This window comes from Syngnathus acus, chromosome 4, assembly GCF_901709675.1.
Source record: "Syngnathus acus chromosome 4, fSynAcu1.2, whole genome shotgun sequence".
Lineage (NCBI taxonomy): Eukaryota > Metazoa > Chordata > Actinopteri > Syngnathiformes > Syngnathidae > Syngnathus > Syngnathus acus.
Genome location: NC_051090.1, coordinates 4,972,819 through 4,989,256, shown reverse-complemented (window position 1 = coordinate 4,989,256; position 16,438 = coordinate 4,972,819). Strand labels below are relative to the sequence as shown.

Here is a 16,438-nt window from a genome sequence, read left to right as displayed (position 1 = left end):
TGCAAAAATAAATATCGAATGTTAAAAACTCCACGTAGCCTGGCGTTATTAATATTTAACCTTTCACCTGCACAGCACGTGGCACTCGGGATTTTATCAGAAAACAACAAGGAAGAGTCCTCGTGTTATCCTCCTAAAAGTAAACGTTGCTCAAGAGTCTCTACCCTTTTTTTCTTCGTTTTGTTTATCATCACGGACGCGGCTGCCTAATGCAATCTTCGAGTCACAATATCAACCCGACCATTCGGAGACGACTGCGTGACGTCAAGTCCATCCCCCGACCGAGTTTACGCGCGTTCAGGGATACGCCACGGGGGCGCGCACATGCGCACAGCCCGGCTCCGACGATGTGAACGTCCACACAGAGAAAGAGGGGGGAGAGAGAGAGAGAGAGAGAGAGAGAGAGAGGTGAGAGAAGAAGAAAGCGAGCAGAGGTTGGCGTCACTAGGAGAGAGAGGACCATGCTGGATTGACTGCAGACAAGCAACCGCAATCGATGGCTGGGCTTTGAAATCGTTCACAATTTATCGGCAAGGGAAGGAGAGGAGCGAGGAGAGGAGTGAGACGAGCGAGAGAGCGCGTGTTGTGCGTGCGTGCGTGTGCGTGCGTCGGTCCGTCCGAGCGGGGTGGAATTAAAGATCCCCCCTCTTTATTTCCTCCCCCAAACATGGAGCTTACAATGGAGAACATTGGCAACCTGCACGGCGTGGCTCACTCCCACCAAAGCGGGGACCTCATGAACTCCCCCCACCACGCGCGGCAGTCGTCGGTGGCGTCGCACCGGAACTTGGTGTCATCCCACGGCCGCTCGGCCATGGTGTCCAGCATGGCCTCCATCCTGGAGGGCGCGGGCGATTACCGCACCGACCACACGCTGTCCGGACCCTTGCACCCGGCCATGAGCATGTCGTGCGACTCGGGCGGCATGAGCCTGAGCAGCACCTACACCACCCTGACGCCGCTGCAGCACCTGCCGCCCATCTCCACCGTGTCAGAGAAGTTCCACCACCCGCACGCGCACGCTCACCACCATCACGCGGCGCACCAGCGACTGGCGGCGGGCAACGTGAGCGGCAGCTTTACGCTCATGCGGGACGACCGCAGCCTCGCCTCTATGAGCAACCTGTACGGCCACTACCCCAAGGACATGTCCGGCATGGGCCAGTCGCTGTCCCCGCTTTCCAACGGCCTCGGACCCTTGCACGGCTCCCAGCAGTCCCTCGGCGCCTACGGCCCCGGAGCTCACCTCTCCAACGACAAGATGCTCTCCGCAGGGGGGTTCGACTCCCACGCCGCCATGCTGTCCAGGGGTGAGGAGCACCTGGCGCGGGGGCTCGGCGGACACGGCGCCGGCCTGATGACGTCCCTCAACGGCATCCACCACCACAGCCACCCGCACTCTCAGGCCAACGGCTCCATGCTGTCAGAGCGGGAGCGGCAGACGGTGGTGGGGGGCGCGCAGGGGGGCGGCTCCGGCCAGGTGGAGGAGATCAACACCAAGGAGGTGGCCCAGCGAATCACGGCCGAGCTCAAACGCTACAGCATCCCGCAGGCCATCTTCGCCCAGAGGATCTTGTGCCGCTCGCAGGGCACCCTGTCCGACCTGCTGCGGAACCCTAAACCGTGGAGTAAACTCAAGTCGGGTCGCGAGACCTTCCGGAGGATGTGGAAGTGGCTCCAGGAGCCCGAATTCCAGCGGATGTCGGCGCTGAGGCTTGCAGGTGAGTGACGAAGCGGCCCCACTTCAACAGCGGCGGCTCCCCAACCGGATCAATCGCGAGTCAATGTGGCGAGACTGTCGATGGCAGCTCAAACAGACATTACGGCGAGTTATTAGTCGATATGCTATCGAGTCAAACTTGGTTGGGGAGTTAAATGTTGGCCTGCTGTTTGATTGATGCTGTAAACAGACCGGGCGGATGTAATCAGGTGGTTCGCGCAATTGTGCATTCGTTTTATGCACTTATTTATATTACCTATATTGCTCGAATACATTCATTAAATGCTAAATAAGATGGATTGCAAAAAAAATTGCTTTCCCCAAACAACAAGGATGGCCTAGAAGAGATGAGGATGGATATGAGGGGCTGGGAGGGGGGTGCATGACCTCCCTCGGATCAATACTTCATGTCCAGGCGTCCCCTTTCAGAGTGACGCTCAGATAAATGATCGATCTGGATCAAGGCAGACAAAAACAGATGCGCGCATTCTCTTCAAAAACAACAAACCGTTTTGCACTAAGCCCCCCCCCTCAAAACCCTATGTTATTTTTTGTGCAAAAAAAAAGGTATCACCATCATTCTTGTCGATGAGGAGGACTTGAATAAAAACACTCGAGCTGAGAAGCTCTCATCGACGCCTCTTTGCCGTAAAAGGCCTGTTAGACGTCAATCAGTTCCTCTTGTTTATTTTTTTGGTGCGCCGTATTTCAAGGCAACACTTCAATTAAGGCAGGCTATAGTGGCATATTTTAGTTCCAGTCGATGCCTTATTGAAAAGCACTTAATTGGCATGTAAATTGTTCCTTGGCGCCTTTTTTTTTTTTTTTCCGGCTAAGGTTTCTGGTAAATAAAGATTTAAACGCCGGCCCGCAATTGTCTCTTTAAGTGCCACCGCAGTTAAAGCTAATTGGGCTGTGCGGGCTTTTATATCTTCAACACTCTGTATCGGAATAAAGGCCGCCAATATCCGTCGAGGTGGTGAACACAAGCTGGTACTGAGGTGTGTGTAAATCTATTACCTTTAAAAAAATAAATAAAATGGGGTAGGTGTGTGCAAAAGGCATCCTTGAACTGTGGACAACCGAAATCTAAAATGGCGCTCAAATGAGGGACAAAATGACAAATGGCCTTTATGCAAATACGCAGGAGAATTATATTACTGATTGCATTTAAAATTACCATTATCCCGGGTGCACGCGTGAGCCGTGTGTGTATGTGTGGGATGGGGAGGGGGTGCACCATGCTGAAAGTGAAGCTCGCTGGGCCACATCAATCAATAACTTCAAATTACTATTCCAAATTCATCACAGTCGCACAAATCAATGCAAGCTGCCCTGCTTAGCTAATGCGAAAACGCCACTGTCTGTACATGCATACACACACACACACACTCACACACACACACACACACACACACACACACGAATACTGATATAGTCCGTTTTAGGGGGACTGTGCGTGCCCTTCACGCCTAATGGGGCAAACACCCAGAGGCTCCAATTCAGTTCTCATGCAGACCCCGCCCCCCCCCCAAAGTAAAAAAATATATATATCTTAAATGAAAAATTAATTCACAAAGGAATAGCAGTTTTGTTGTAAACAAGACACTGCCGGCACGGAGGATCCGTTTAAAGATGGCTTTAACGCTGAAAACAATTCATCTTTTGCATCTGTGTTGAATTCCACACTCTATCTCAATGTATTTGGTGGGATCAATACGGGTCTGATCGATAAGGATAGCCAGTGCATCTATCAATTATCCCGCCTCAGCACTCTCTCCCATTGGTCTCCCCCCTGCAGGAGAATGAGAGGGGTGTAGAGGAGATGTGAAGAGGGGGGTAAGGATGAGGAAGGGGGGCTGTAGTAAAAAGACAGCTGCTATTTAAAAAAAAAGGCAATTTCTCTGTTAGTGTCACTGTGTTTCATTTCTTTTATACGCGGCGTTTGTTTTGAAAATTGGCTTTTTATGAGTCTCCTTTAACTTGGGGACATATCAGGAATGTCATTTACATTAAAAATATGTTTGCATTAAAGAAGCATCATAGCAGTGTACAATCGCCTTCATTTGAGGTGTTGTATATCAGTGGTGGGCAATTTAAAAAAAATAAATAAAACCACATGTAACCCACAAATGCGCACAATGTATATTTTGTTCTGTCATTGCATCCCTTTTTTAGATTTGGGATGTTTGAGAAACAACTTCCTAAATGGGAAACCGCATCTAACCCACAAATCTTTTCAATCAAGTTCAGATGTTCTAGTCGGCTTTTCTTGACAGTTTTCTTTTTCTATCAGAAGCTTGAAGCTTTTGTGGCACCACAAAATGCCATTTGGAGGAAAATGTGTTATTTTCTGATTATGATCACAAAAGCTGGCATTTGAGCAGGGGGTGTGTAGACTTTTTATAACATAAATGGTGTGGACCAAATGTGATCCACCACACAATTTTAATGACTGCAACCGCATTGAACTTAAATCCAAATAATTTATCCCCTTTTTCCATTCACATTAAAAAAAAAAAACCTGTCTCCGGCCTTTGTGCATATTGATTCCATACACACAAGTATGACTGCCTCTGTTTCATTTCCCTGTTGCATTATTTTAATTCCTCTACTCTACCTACGCGCATTCTTGGCAATAAACCTTTGCAAAAAGCACAGTTGGCACATTTGCATATGAATGGCCCAGGCACGTTCTGGGGGTGCTTAGGTCAGGACCCGCTGGACAAAAAAAAAGGTTGCGAGAGGGTGGGGGGGGATTATTTCGGAGGAGAATGAGGCTTCTCTATACAATGGACTACACACCACTGGCACACTTACGGGAGTCAGCACACGCCTGCCGCAATTTAAATTGAAAGTCGCCAGCAGCACTTCAGTCATCTATTAAAAGCGTTACAGTCTAGGAACTTGATTTTACGGGCTATTCGAAAGCTGCTGTCCGTGGTGCTGAAACAGTCCACAACAGCAAAACCCCTCCTCGTTTTTGCCCTTCAGTATGAGGACAGTTCAAGGTGGTGAACTCCCACTGCCTCAACACATGGTTAATCGCATTCTTGTAGGCCCTAAACACAATTATTTCATCCAACAGCTCCCAGCCATGGATCAATAGCACAATCCACAATGGTGTCGATCACAACGTGGATCCGAGTAGACCCAAACTGAGCTGATCACAAAATAAACAATCAGCAATTTTTCTTTAGTAGCCATTACTAGGCACAGCTTCTAATAAGATAGGTGTAATATATATATATATATACGATTGATAAAAAAATATATATATATACATCTGAATGTAAGCTGGAGAGATGATCGATCGCTCCCCTTTAATAATTGATGGTGGTGGTGGGGAGGCATGGGAGTAAACATCGCGGCTGCGGTTTGGGATCCTCGTATAGTTCGTGAAGCGCTCGCACGGCAAGCCGACGTGTGATGTAAGTAGCGAGAGAGACGTCTCGTGTACAACCTTTCGAAACCTCTTGTGGGAGAGCCGGGGCGCTCATTTTACCACAGAACAAACCCCCGAGACAAGTGATGACCTTGCTGATGGAAGCCACCGATGGATGTGGACTCCAAATTACAGAGAGAGCTTTCTTTTAAAAACTGGTGGAACAATATAAATGTTTTTTATATCTGGTTCTGATCACTTGGGTTTCCGATTAGCCAGCACAGGTTGCGCGATAAATCAGGGTACCTAACAAACTGAATCACCTTTGGCACACTAACTTTACACACAAACAATTTAAGTGTCCACCATCGGCTCGGGATGATTTTACTTTATGCTTATTTTAGCTGAGAATTCAGTCAATTGTCAATTTTGGGGGGTGTTGAAGCACCCCTAAACTTCTGATTCTAGAATTGCCCCTAGTGGAATTGATTAATAAAGCAGAGGCAAAGCACTATTGATCCAGGTTCATCCTATTTGTTAGCTAAAAAAAAGCTAACATAAGCTATGCTACTTGTTATGTAGCCTTCCATGTTTAATTGTGAAGATATGAGTGGTGGTACATGGACTTACGGGTTCTTTGAGATTCCAGTCGTCGCTTGTCTGATTTTTGGTCTTGAATTTCAGTTTCTCATGGTGGATGGAGGCAGCGAACTTAATGACAAGGAGCCGTTAGGCAGATATGAACAATTGTTTAATATGGGGCTGAGTGCTTGCCTCAAGCTGTTGCCACTCCTCCTTGACGTCTACTGGAAAACTAAAAAAAAAAAAGAAAGAGAGAGAAAAGCACATTTTATATTGAACCAAACACTACCTGACTGTCACCACAAAAGGTGCAGCAACACATGTAGCTTGACACAATTGCTTTATCCTATATTACTATGCAACTATATTTCTTTTTAATGGTAATACTGCATATGTCATGTGACCATGATGTCGGACAGGGACTCATAATTGGGCTGTACAGCGCGAGTAGATATCTTTTATTGTTGACATTTTGTTTCTCCCGTCCCACACTAGAAATTTGATACCATTATGGTCGATCAATTCAGAAGAGATGCACTCGATTCATTCTCAACTGGTTTGCTGTCAAAAGACATTTAACATAACGTCAGATATGGATTTTGATTTTTTGTGTTAACATGCTTATAATTAAAAAGAACATTTGCAATAATGGTTAGTAAGGGCAATTAGTCAAATTTCCTTTGCACCATATTATGGAATACATATAGTCCTAATCATTATTATTATTAAATTTCAAGTACATTAGAAATACCTACAATTTTAAAATTTGCTCTATGCTTCAAAATTTTATAAAGTGTTCAGGACTGAATGTGCGCTGTATAGTTGGACTTTTGAAATCGTCATTCTAATTAAATGTGTACAAGGCAAACCGGACGTGCACGCGTGGGCTTCCTGTGCTCCCTCGGCGCGGAAACGAGCAAGCTTGCGAGAGGCTCTTGTGGCCACACATTGTTAGTTAGAAGGCCGATGTGGCCAGCCCTGAATATGTATCGATTTCCATTCCCCGACCTCTGCTTTCCATCCCTGGAGCCGAGCCACGCAGCCCCCCCCCCCCCCTCTCTCCTTACACCCACCCATATCACGCACGCAGCCACCATTTCTACATTACCCACGCCGGCCATTCATAACGCACCGGTGTCAGGAAGTGACGCCAAACAAAATTGCAATCTTTATTGATTAAAAGGTTCACCGGCATTTAACTACTTGTTCGTTATGCATCCCACGCTGCTATTGGGGTCGTACGTATTATTCAAAACTAATACGATTCTAACATAAAGTCAAATTGGTGTGCAGCCAGTCCCATGCACTCTCTCCCACATGTTCGCTCCAATTTACACTTGGGGCTTGGCCAGCCGCCGACGCCGCGCGTGCACGTACAATTACAAATGCAACGGAGGAGGTCTGGACTCTGTACAGTCTCCCATACCGTCTCTTTTATTTCACATGATCAATTCCTACGCCCCCCCCCCCCCTCCCGTCCCCTCCCCCCTCGCCGAAGCGGATCGATAGGAGAGAATGACCTTTAAATCAAATTGCTGCCAGAGTCGACTGAATGCACGCGGATAGCATCAAAAGGGTTAATGCTCGCACACGCGCACACGCACTTATTTCCCAGGCAAATATACACAAAGGAGAAGAGATAACCATAATTCAATCTGGTTATTCGTCCTTGTGGCGCATGTGTGGTGTGTTAAAAACAAATCGTGCCTTTTGACCCACGGCGCACAATCAGCATTAGTCCAAAGAGCGCGCGTGCATGCGGGAAAAAGGTAAGTGGGGGGGGGGGGGGCAATTAAATTGTGCAATGGTGGTTCTGTTGTGCAAGACTGCGATAGCGCCGAAATCATCAGTGTCTAAATATATGAGAATCATGTGAGACTATAAAATATTTGCGCGGAAGTGTAGAGTTTTGTGGTTGCACGCAAAAAAATAAAGGAAATCTGGCACAACAGCGAATTTGGCGTGGCGTATTATACAGATAATATAGATTATTGTCAAACACGTATACAAACATTAATATAGGTATTCATATTAAATGTGTTTATTATTGTGGTGGTAGAGGTGTGACGCTGCAAGATTGTCAACAAAGCAATCAAAATATTAGAAACAGCTCGTCATACGTCAAGACGCATTTTTATTATCAGTGTGAAATATTTCTTTATTTGTCTATTTATTTAATACTTAATCAAGCAGATGCCGTTAGATGTGCCTAATGTTGTTGCCGGTGTATGTTGTCTGCTTATCTAGCACACTGACAGGCCATCGGTTATTAAAGGGCCGATAATGGCTTGCTTAATAGAACAAGAGGATCCAATCCAAATTGAGCAGTGCCAGCCTTCGAAAAGGCAATTTAATCTGGTATTAACTGTGGAAATCTCCATAGAAGATTTAACGTTGGTGTGTGTGTGCGTGCGTGTGTGTAAAATCAGCACGTTTACACGTCACATATTCTCTTTAGAATTTAAAAACACTTGGGGCAATCATTTCCGGTACAAATGAGTAATTATATATTATATTATATTTAAAAAAAAAAACGTTTTGAAGCCATTCTACCAGTCCTTAAAATAGAATTTAAATTTGGCAATTTGGAGTCTACATACACATAATTTATTTATTTATCCATGCATTTACAAGCTTTTTCACAAATTAAATGACACGCATAGACACGCACTCACGCGCGCGCGCACACACAAGTAACAAAGGGAGTAAAACGAGTGTGAAATCAATTGATATGAATCGATTTCCGTGCTAACACACTCGGAATTACATATTATTAAAATATAATAACTTAGTAACCAGTGTTTTTGCTTTTCATTTGCCCGTCTGCTTTATGATTATCGATTTATTTATTTGAATCATTCACTGCGTGTGCTCGCGTTTTGAAGACAAATCTTATCGATCTTTATTATTGGCGTTAATTTGAAAAATTCTGTACATACTGTATATTTTAAAATGAGACGGATTTTGGTGTAAAATTTAATTTAGAAGACCTGTGTGAGTATGTTTGTCATTTCAATATAAATAGAAAATGCAACTATGGGCGCTGATTTCTGATTTTCCTGATTTTCCTTTCAATTCTACATTTACCCCATTTAATAAACGGAATATAATTTTATTTAAAACTAATATGATTGAGTCACATTTAAAAAGAATATATATTGGACAAATTCGGTGCAAACTCTGCCCGGCACATTTACAGTAATTATATATTATTGGCAAATCTTGAATTTATTGAAGAACTTTGAACCACAGCTTCTGTTATCGTTAATTTTGTTGAAAATCTGAATTTACGTGCAATGTGAGGCGCGCTACATCACGGATCGCAGCTTTAAGAAATGAAGTGGACGAAATCAATGTTTAATCTCACATAAGACGAGAGTTGGAAACGAATGCCCGCAAGATGTGCAATTAAAGTGGCGGTAATAATCATAATCATCACGCATCTTAAAAATGAGTCTACCTCAACACGCTCGAGTGCATTTAATTACTTGAGCGCCGATTGCACCGCTCATTAGCGCATGCACCACAGGGCTGCTAATAAAGTAGAAAGTACAGAACGGCAAATACACCCCACACACACACACACACACCTGAGAGCTGTTTCTAATATTCTGGCAACCTTATAGTGGAGAAGTTGGACGAGTAATGCCTTGCAGGAGGGCCAAGCAACAAATTGTGTCCCGTTATCAGTGCATTAACGCCAATTCGCACTCATTACACGCGGCCGCTATTGAGCTGCGAGGATTTTTCTTGGCCCGCCTTTTTGGCCCGCAGCCTGTCTGTCACACACACACACACTCGCGCTCTCTTGCACACGCACGCGCATGCACGTTGGGAAAACTGCGTGTTGTGTAAAACCGTTTTGGGAAACGAGGCCCACGTTTTTCTCAGATGATAGTGTACGCATGCGCAGTATGGCTCGGACGATCTGGTTATATTATACAATTTTAGTAACCATGGTAACATGGATTCTCAAAGAGCGGTATTCAAAAGAAGCACTGCCCACTAAATTCAGTTGTATTTAACATTAACATTTAATATTTTACGAAGGTTTGTTTTTATTTATATTTAATCACGTTTTATGCTTTGCTTCTAATGATTAAGAACTACTGCACAAATGTAAATTAAGATGACAAGCACGTGCCCATTACGCATGCGCATTTATGACTTGTTGGCAGATTTTACTTCCATACGCGATTGTTTTCCACCATTTCCTGGGCTCTCTTGCTCACCATGAATCTCCACCCACTCCTCCTCCGGGCCATAATTAATTGGACCAAGTGAATTTCACACACGAATTATTCACGAATCCATCGATCGATTATTGAACAGCCATGTGCCTTTCTCTTAACCTCGCTCGGTTTGTCACTGGAAAGTGGAATATTAATGCCATGGTTGCGATGTGGGGGGATAATAGGGCTAAATTATAAGCAATATTATCACGAGAATCGTTTGAAGGCGATTCCTGCAGGACTCCACCGCTCACCATGCATGATGTCGAGTTATAAAAGTAAATGTATTGTGCAAAAACATGTTGCCCGAGGGATAAAGCGCTTTCTCTGACAAGTCCCCCTGGGGCTGTGGAGCAGCGGGGAGCATTGCAACGCCGCAAAAGCGCGCCCTTGTCCCGGCTGCTTCTTTGTGCACGTCCGCCCCCGCTCGGTGGTGCCCACTGGAGCTCTAAAAGCTGCAATGATCGATTTTTTTATCCCACCCCCTATTCTACGCCGAGCTTGGTTCAGTAATCAGGGCCCCCTTCCTCACCGGATCGATCGATATTGATTAGTAAATCCAGCGCCTGTAGCAAAGGCAGTGCACCGTGGCGCCCCCCTGTTGCAAAAGCAGGGCCGCGGCGAGAGCGACACCGGGTGGCTGAAAGGGTGAATGGCATTTCATTGAGGATAGTTTTTTTAACAGATTCTGAAATAGTATGATTTTACTTCAATCAGATAATGTGCTCTTGCATGAAAATACACGTGCATAGTACATTTGAAATACATTACACGCATACCTGATATAGTTGGTTGGAGCAAGTGGAAAGAGGTCTTTCGGGTCAACTCAAAACTGCTTCAACTAAAGAGAGTGAAAGAAGCGTGAGAATGAATATTGAAAAGGATGTAAATCTACATTGATAATATTGACAGTAGATAAACGTTATTGAGAGAAGGCAGGGTGCAGGGAAATATTTGAAAAAAAGGAATCAATTATTATAATGCACACTTATACAACTAGAAAAAATAGAAATATCTCAAAGTGCACGGACACGTCTGCCACCACATCGTCCACCACACGTTTAGTAACTTTTGCCTTTTTGTACTCAGCGTGAAAGAAACCCAACAGAACTATCAATTGCAATAATGATTAACATTTTATTTCAACAAACGGTGCAACTTGTTTGTTATATATAAACAAAATTCACAACAAAAAAACTTACAAAGGTTCGCGTTGAAAATTGTTTGCTTCTTTAATCAGTGACACCTGTACACTCCAGTTTAAACCCGCCCACTCATGGCTCAGGTAGTAAAATAAACGTTGAAAGCATTGCCCCCTAGTGGGTGGAGGTATAACATTCCGGAAAAGTGGCCTTCCGTGTGAGTTGAATACTGCATTCTGGTTACATTCCTTTGCTTGGCAAAATTTCTTTTATTTTTTACGTGTGCATAATTTACAATAGGAAGTCCCCCCCAGTATTTACACCAGTAATATCGGAAACATTTACAGAAGATTTTTATTTTCATATTTTAACATATATAACCATAACATCTGGTTCACCAGTAAATAAAGCTTGTTTGATTTTCTGCCCTTGTTCAGTGATGCATCATAGGCGCTTGTTTTTCTTCCACTATATTGCACAATCGCTGTCACATGATACCGTGGCTCTCGTGAGTTCCACTGTGATTGATTCCCTACCTATAGTCCGAAGTTGTTGATGTAAGACTTAGAAAGGAATTTGCCGATCCATCCATCATAATGAAGTGCTTTATGGTTATTATAAATTTGTTTGAAGTGCTGTAGAAATGTAATAATGATGTTGCAGTGAGATGATTTGTCATTATGGACAATGATTGTGTTGACACAGCATAAATCAGCAATTTATACATATCTATATCTACATATATACATTTTTCTCTTGTTACTAGAACCTGGCATATGAACAGGGGTGTGTAAACTTTTGTTGCTCAATTGGGAGGTAAGAACATTAGAAATACTCTCCGTATAAGTGAAAATGCTCCTTTGTCGATCCCAGAGGAAAAATTGAAGCTACAGCAGACGAGAAAATGCGCAATCTTTGTTACCCGTTTTAATGATTTGCCGCGGATACACACCACTACAAAATAACACAAATAAAACGCTGTTCAATTTAAACGGGTGGGTAAATTTGACACAGCGTGTTTGGTGATGGTTCAGGGGGTACCTAATGAAGTGGTGCATGAGCGTGTGTACACTGATATAAATACATAGCTGCGATGTCAATGTGAAACGTGAATATGATGGATGGGCCAGTGTGCAGGTTAGACTTCCGTAGTAAACAGATTGGACTGCAATTGCGGATCAATGGGCTCTGTTCCACTGTAATTAGACACACAGCACCACTGCTTGACTAGCCACTTCAGCACAATCACGCCCCCCCCCCCAACAAAAACACACACACAATCCAGCCTGCATACAAGCTGAACGAATTCCGTCTTTCCATGGTGATCGAAGGCTACATTCAAACAATGGCGGCAGGTGGAGACCACACGTGGATGACATCGTTTTCTTTCATTCTACCTCCTCGCTCCAATTTTGCGTTTTAACCGGGACAGCAGGGAAGCCGAATTAGGACGCGCAGTCCGATTAGGCCAGCTTCGATCCCTGGGTCGGCGGGGGACCGGTGGCGCCTTCAAATTCCTGCTCACCATTCGTACACCTGTCTGCTCCCTCACCCCCATCTCTACCCATAATGCACCACTCGATTAACTATTAATCCCTGGCTTCTCTGCTTTCTGGCCTGGCTCCCAAGCATCAAATGAGTGTTTTGAAATGTGCTCCATGTACGGGAAGAGGAGCCAGTCTCAAGTGTTTGTGTTTAGGGGGTGGGGTTGGAGGTTGCGTTATAAATACCCTCTCAGAGCCCAGTCGAGTGGGCTCCAGTGGGCTCCGTTTGAAGTAGCAGACTGTAGACCTGCTCGGGGTGGGTAGCGGGGGATAGTCTGACCTCAGTCCCAGCAGAGAGAACCCCCCCACCCAACCCCGCCGCCGGTTTCTACAGCAAAGTCGGTCAATATCTTGCTTTTCTCCTCCGTTAGCCAGCCCCTTTTCGTCCCTCCCTCCCTTCCTACTCTCCATAGCTGGAAAAACACACAAAATCTCCTCCATCCACTTCTACAATCTTTTCTAAGACCTAATTTTAAAGCCCAAAATGCTTACTTTTGTCCAAAGCTAACTCGGGTCTCCCGCCGTGACTCAAACTGCATTAATTTTGAATCAAAGAAGAAGACCCCCCCCCCACACTCTTTTTAACTCACCCAACGTTCTCCCCCTTAACCGCAGGCTGGCTCCCCGTCTGCATTCGGCAGGATGGAAGGAATATTCCCACTGGGCAGGGCACATGGATTTGCTTTAAATCAACTTTTATAGGCGATAAGAGCAGAGCTGGAGAAGCTCATCTCAGTGGTGGATGGACTACTTACTTTACGAGCGGTGTTGCTACCAAGCAGCAAAAGTTTGGCTCAGGACACATTCTGGAGCTTTTTTTTTTTCATAGCATAATACAGTCAGAAGTTAGATAATGATGTAAAAGATTTTAAAATATCATTACGCGGCAATTTCGAACTTTACGGGAAGCTACTTTTGTATACGTACTTACCTTGTTTTTTGTTTTTCCCCCTCTCTGCTTCCCACTTTCATCCCCATCCCTCCCACTGCTGCCATCCACGCCAAGCCTGCAAGCGCAAAGAACAGGAGCAACACAAAGACCGCAACACCGCTCCCAAGAAGCAGCGGCTGGTCTTCACGGACCTGCAACGGCGCACGCTCATCGCCATCTTCAAGGAGAACAAGCGACCATCCAAGGAAATGCAGATCACCATCTCCCAGCAACTGGGCCTGGAGCTCAGCACCGTCAGCAACTTCTTCATGAACGCCCGGCGCCGCTGCGTGGACCGCTGGCACGACGACCACGGCACCAGCCCCGGGCAGCCGGGCACCTCTGCCACCAATTTCTCCAAGGCCTGAGAGGAGGAGGAGGGAGGGGGAGGAGGGCAATCCAGGCCTGGGCGAGCAGGCGTAGCAAATGAATCTATGGACCGTCCAAATAAGTCCTCGCCCCACAAAAAAAAATCCTTTGTGCCATGCAATCATCTTTTTTGTCGGTCAAAAACGTCAAGCTCTAAATCGGGGGGGGAAAAAGTTGAGGTCAGGTCCGCTCTGTATTAGTCACACAAGGACAATCATTAATTCTGAGTCTTTTTTGGAAATCATCTTTAGGGCATCAAAGTAAAAGAGACACCAAAGATTTTTCTTTTTATTTGTTGGACGGTATTGGGCACAACCGACGTAGCCGCCGATCCTGACTTTCTGCCCCCCACCCCCCTACGTCACCCCTCTACGAAAGAACGGCAATAAATCGAACACAACAGCACACAGCCTTACTCTCCGAGCGCCACACGCAAACCACGTACAGGCTTTCCAGCTCCCTCGCCTCGACAGTACCTCCCCCCACCTCTCATCTTTCGCCTAAAGGTATTCCCCGATGGTCGGCCATCTCACAAAGCAGCTCCGGCTGATCACACGGCCAACTAATGAATTGAAAGAAAAAAAATGAATCAATGCCAACAGAGCGAGCGGGGCCTCGACCTCTCCCTCAAGGTGAAAACGAAGACGCTCGGCGGCAGGTCTTCCCGGCCCAGGTCTATATTTTTTTGCACAGATGTTGGAGGGCCTGCCATTGTAAAGCCTGAGTTCTTTGACCTCAACCGGGGGGGAGAGGCCTGGCGACACGTCTCAGACAAGCTCTTTGTTCCACCCGAAGTCCCCCCCCCCTGATCAATAAGCCGGAAAGCGACAACTAAGCGACAAAAACACGCTTGGGCATCCGTCCGGTTTCTATAGGGAGAGTAAAAGGAGCCCCCAGCGGAGATGGCGACACAAAAGCAGCAGCACACTTCGAGCAGAGCCACAGTGCGCCCTGCCGGCCAAAGCGTAGACGAGAGAGGCACAACACATTAATCAATAAGCGGCCATTAGCCTATTGTTGCTCCTCATCCAAAGCCGGAAAAGAGGGAGTGGGGGGGGGGGGTTCAAACCCAATCGGAAAATCGCAGGGATCAAGCAAAGACCAAAAAGTTCGAAAGCTTTACAAACAAACAGTGGGAAAGATACAAAACACAAAAACAGGTGCAGCGGCAGTTAGGGATTTAATTTTGGAAGCTTTGTTGTTGTTCCATTCAAAGTATTTGGACAACACTGAAAGGAAAACATCACGATAACACACGAAGTCCAAATCGAAGAATGCCGACAAAGCAGTAGGCAATTCCATCTACTAGCTCCTCGGAAATTCTTCACTTTGACTTGGAAAACTTTATTCTGATCTGTGAAAAAAAAAACAAGGCATTTCCACCCTCATTACATGCATTTGATATCCAAGAAACCACCGTGCCTGAGGAAAAATAACCAATCAGAGCCAAACAGTGTGACTGTCTGAATCGTCATGCATTTAAAACAATGTTTCGGGGGTAAACAAGGTCAAAGGTCAGCAATGGCCACGATGAGTGTCCGTGATTGCACAACTTCTGTCTCTGATTGGTTGATTCCTGGATTTTCTTGTGAGGCATAAGATGGGGATGTAAACAGCCGGGTTTTTTTTTCATAAATCATATCACAATGTTTTGAAAATAATTTCCATAAAAAATTATAACCCTTGTAAGATTACAGCTATTCTCATAATATTAGATTTTTCTTTTCAGTGGGGCTCAAACACTCTACTAATATAATTAGTTCCAGGCCATATCTCCAAACCACACACACACACACACACACACACGCACACACACACACACACAAAGGGGTTAGCTGTAGCCAACACTCAAGCTGTCAAACCTGCTCCAATAATTTTTGTGCCAACGTTTGACTGCCTTAATTCCAATCAGACAACACGGTAGTTGACTCACACACGCTGGTGACGAGAGATACGTGTGCGTCATAGCAATCAACAATATTTTTTTTTCTTTCTTCTTAAAATTAGGATTGAAAGGCAAACCTCAAAAGACAATACACACGAGCCGTCGCAAATAGTCCAGAAACTCGGTCATTGTTTGGCTTTCTACCTCCCCTTCACCATTTTCTCTCTACAACGATGCGGGTATTCAATTAGTACCAAGTTTCTAGTTCTTGTTACTATTCTGCTCTTTTTGTGCATAAAGGAAGGCACCTTGTTGATAAATCCAAAACAAAACAAAAAAAAGTAGGACTTTCTCAAAGAGTGATGTTGCTAATGAATGACATTTGTTGTGTTTTATTTTGGCATTCAGATGGACTCTGAGAAGACACAAGGAAACAGGAGGAATTACTTTTTTTGTGTTGGCATCTTTATGTCAGAACTTTCTTGACGAAGGGACAAAGAAAAATGACCTTTGAAGGGGGGGGGGAGCGTGTGTGCGCGTGCGTGCGTGTGTTTTAAAGGTCGAGACTTTTCAGCGTACGGTCTTAAGATGCAAGTGTAGCATTTCCAACAATGTAGTCAGAGTAGTGCAGAGCTTGTACGTGGGAGT

The 16,438-nt window shown here is 45.1% G+C and overlaps 1 protein-coding gene across 1 annotated transcript; it reads left to right on the top strand.

Annotated features, from left to right (window-relative positions):
* The first annotated feature begins 399 nt into the window (after nucleotides 1-399).
* onecut3a (one cut homeobox 3a) lies at nucleotides 400-15,283 on the top strand. Its single transcript, XM_037250285.1, has 2 exons — nucleotides 400-1,721; nucleotides 13,612-15,283. The coding sequence occupies exons 1-2, from the start codon at nucleotides 668-670 to the stop codon at nucleotides 13,902-13,904; spliced, it is 1,347 nt and encodes a 448-aa protein (XP_037106180.1). The 5' UTR covers nucleotides 400-667; the 3' UTR covers nucleotides 13,905-15,283.
* Nucleotides 15,284-16,438: the final 1,155 nt, after the last annotated feature.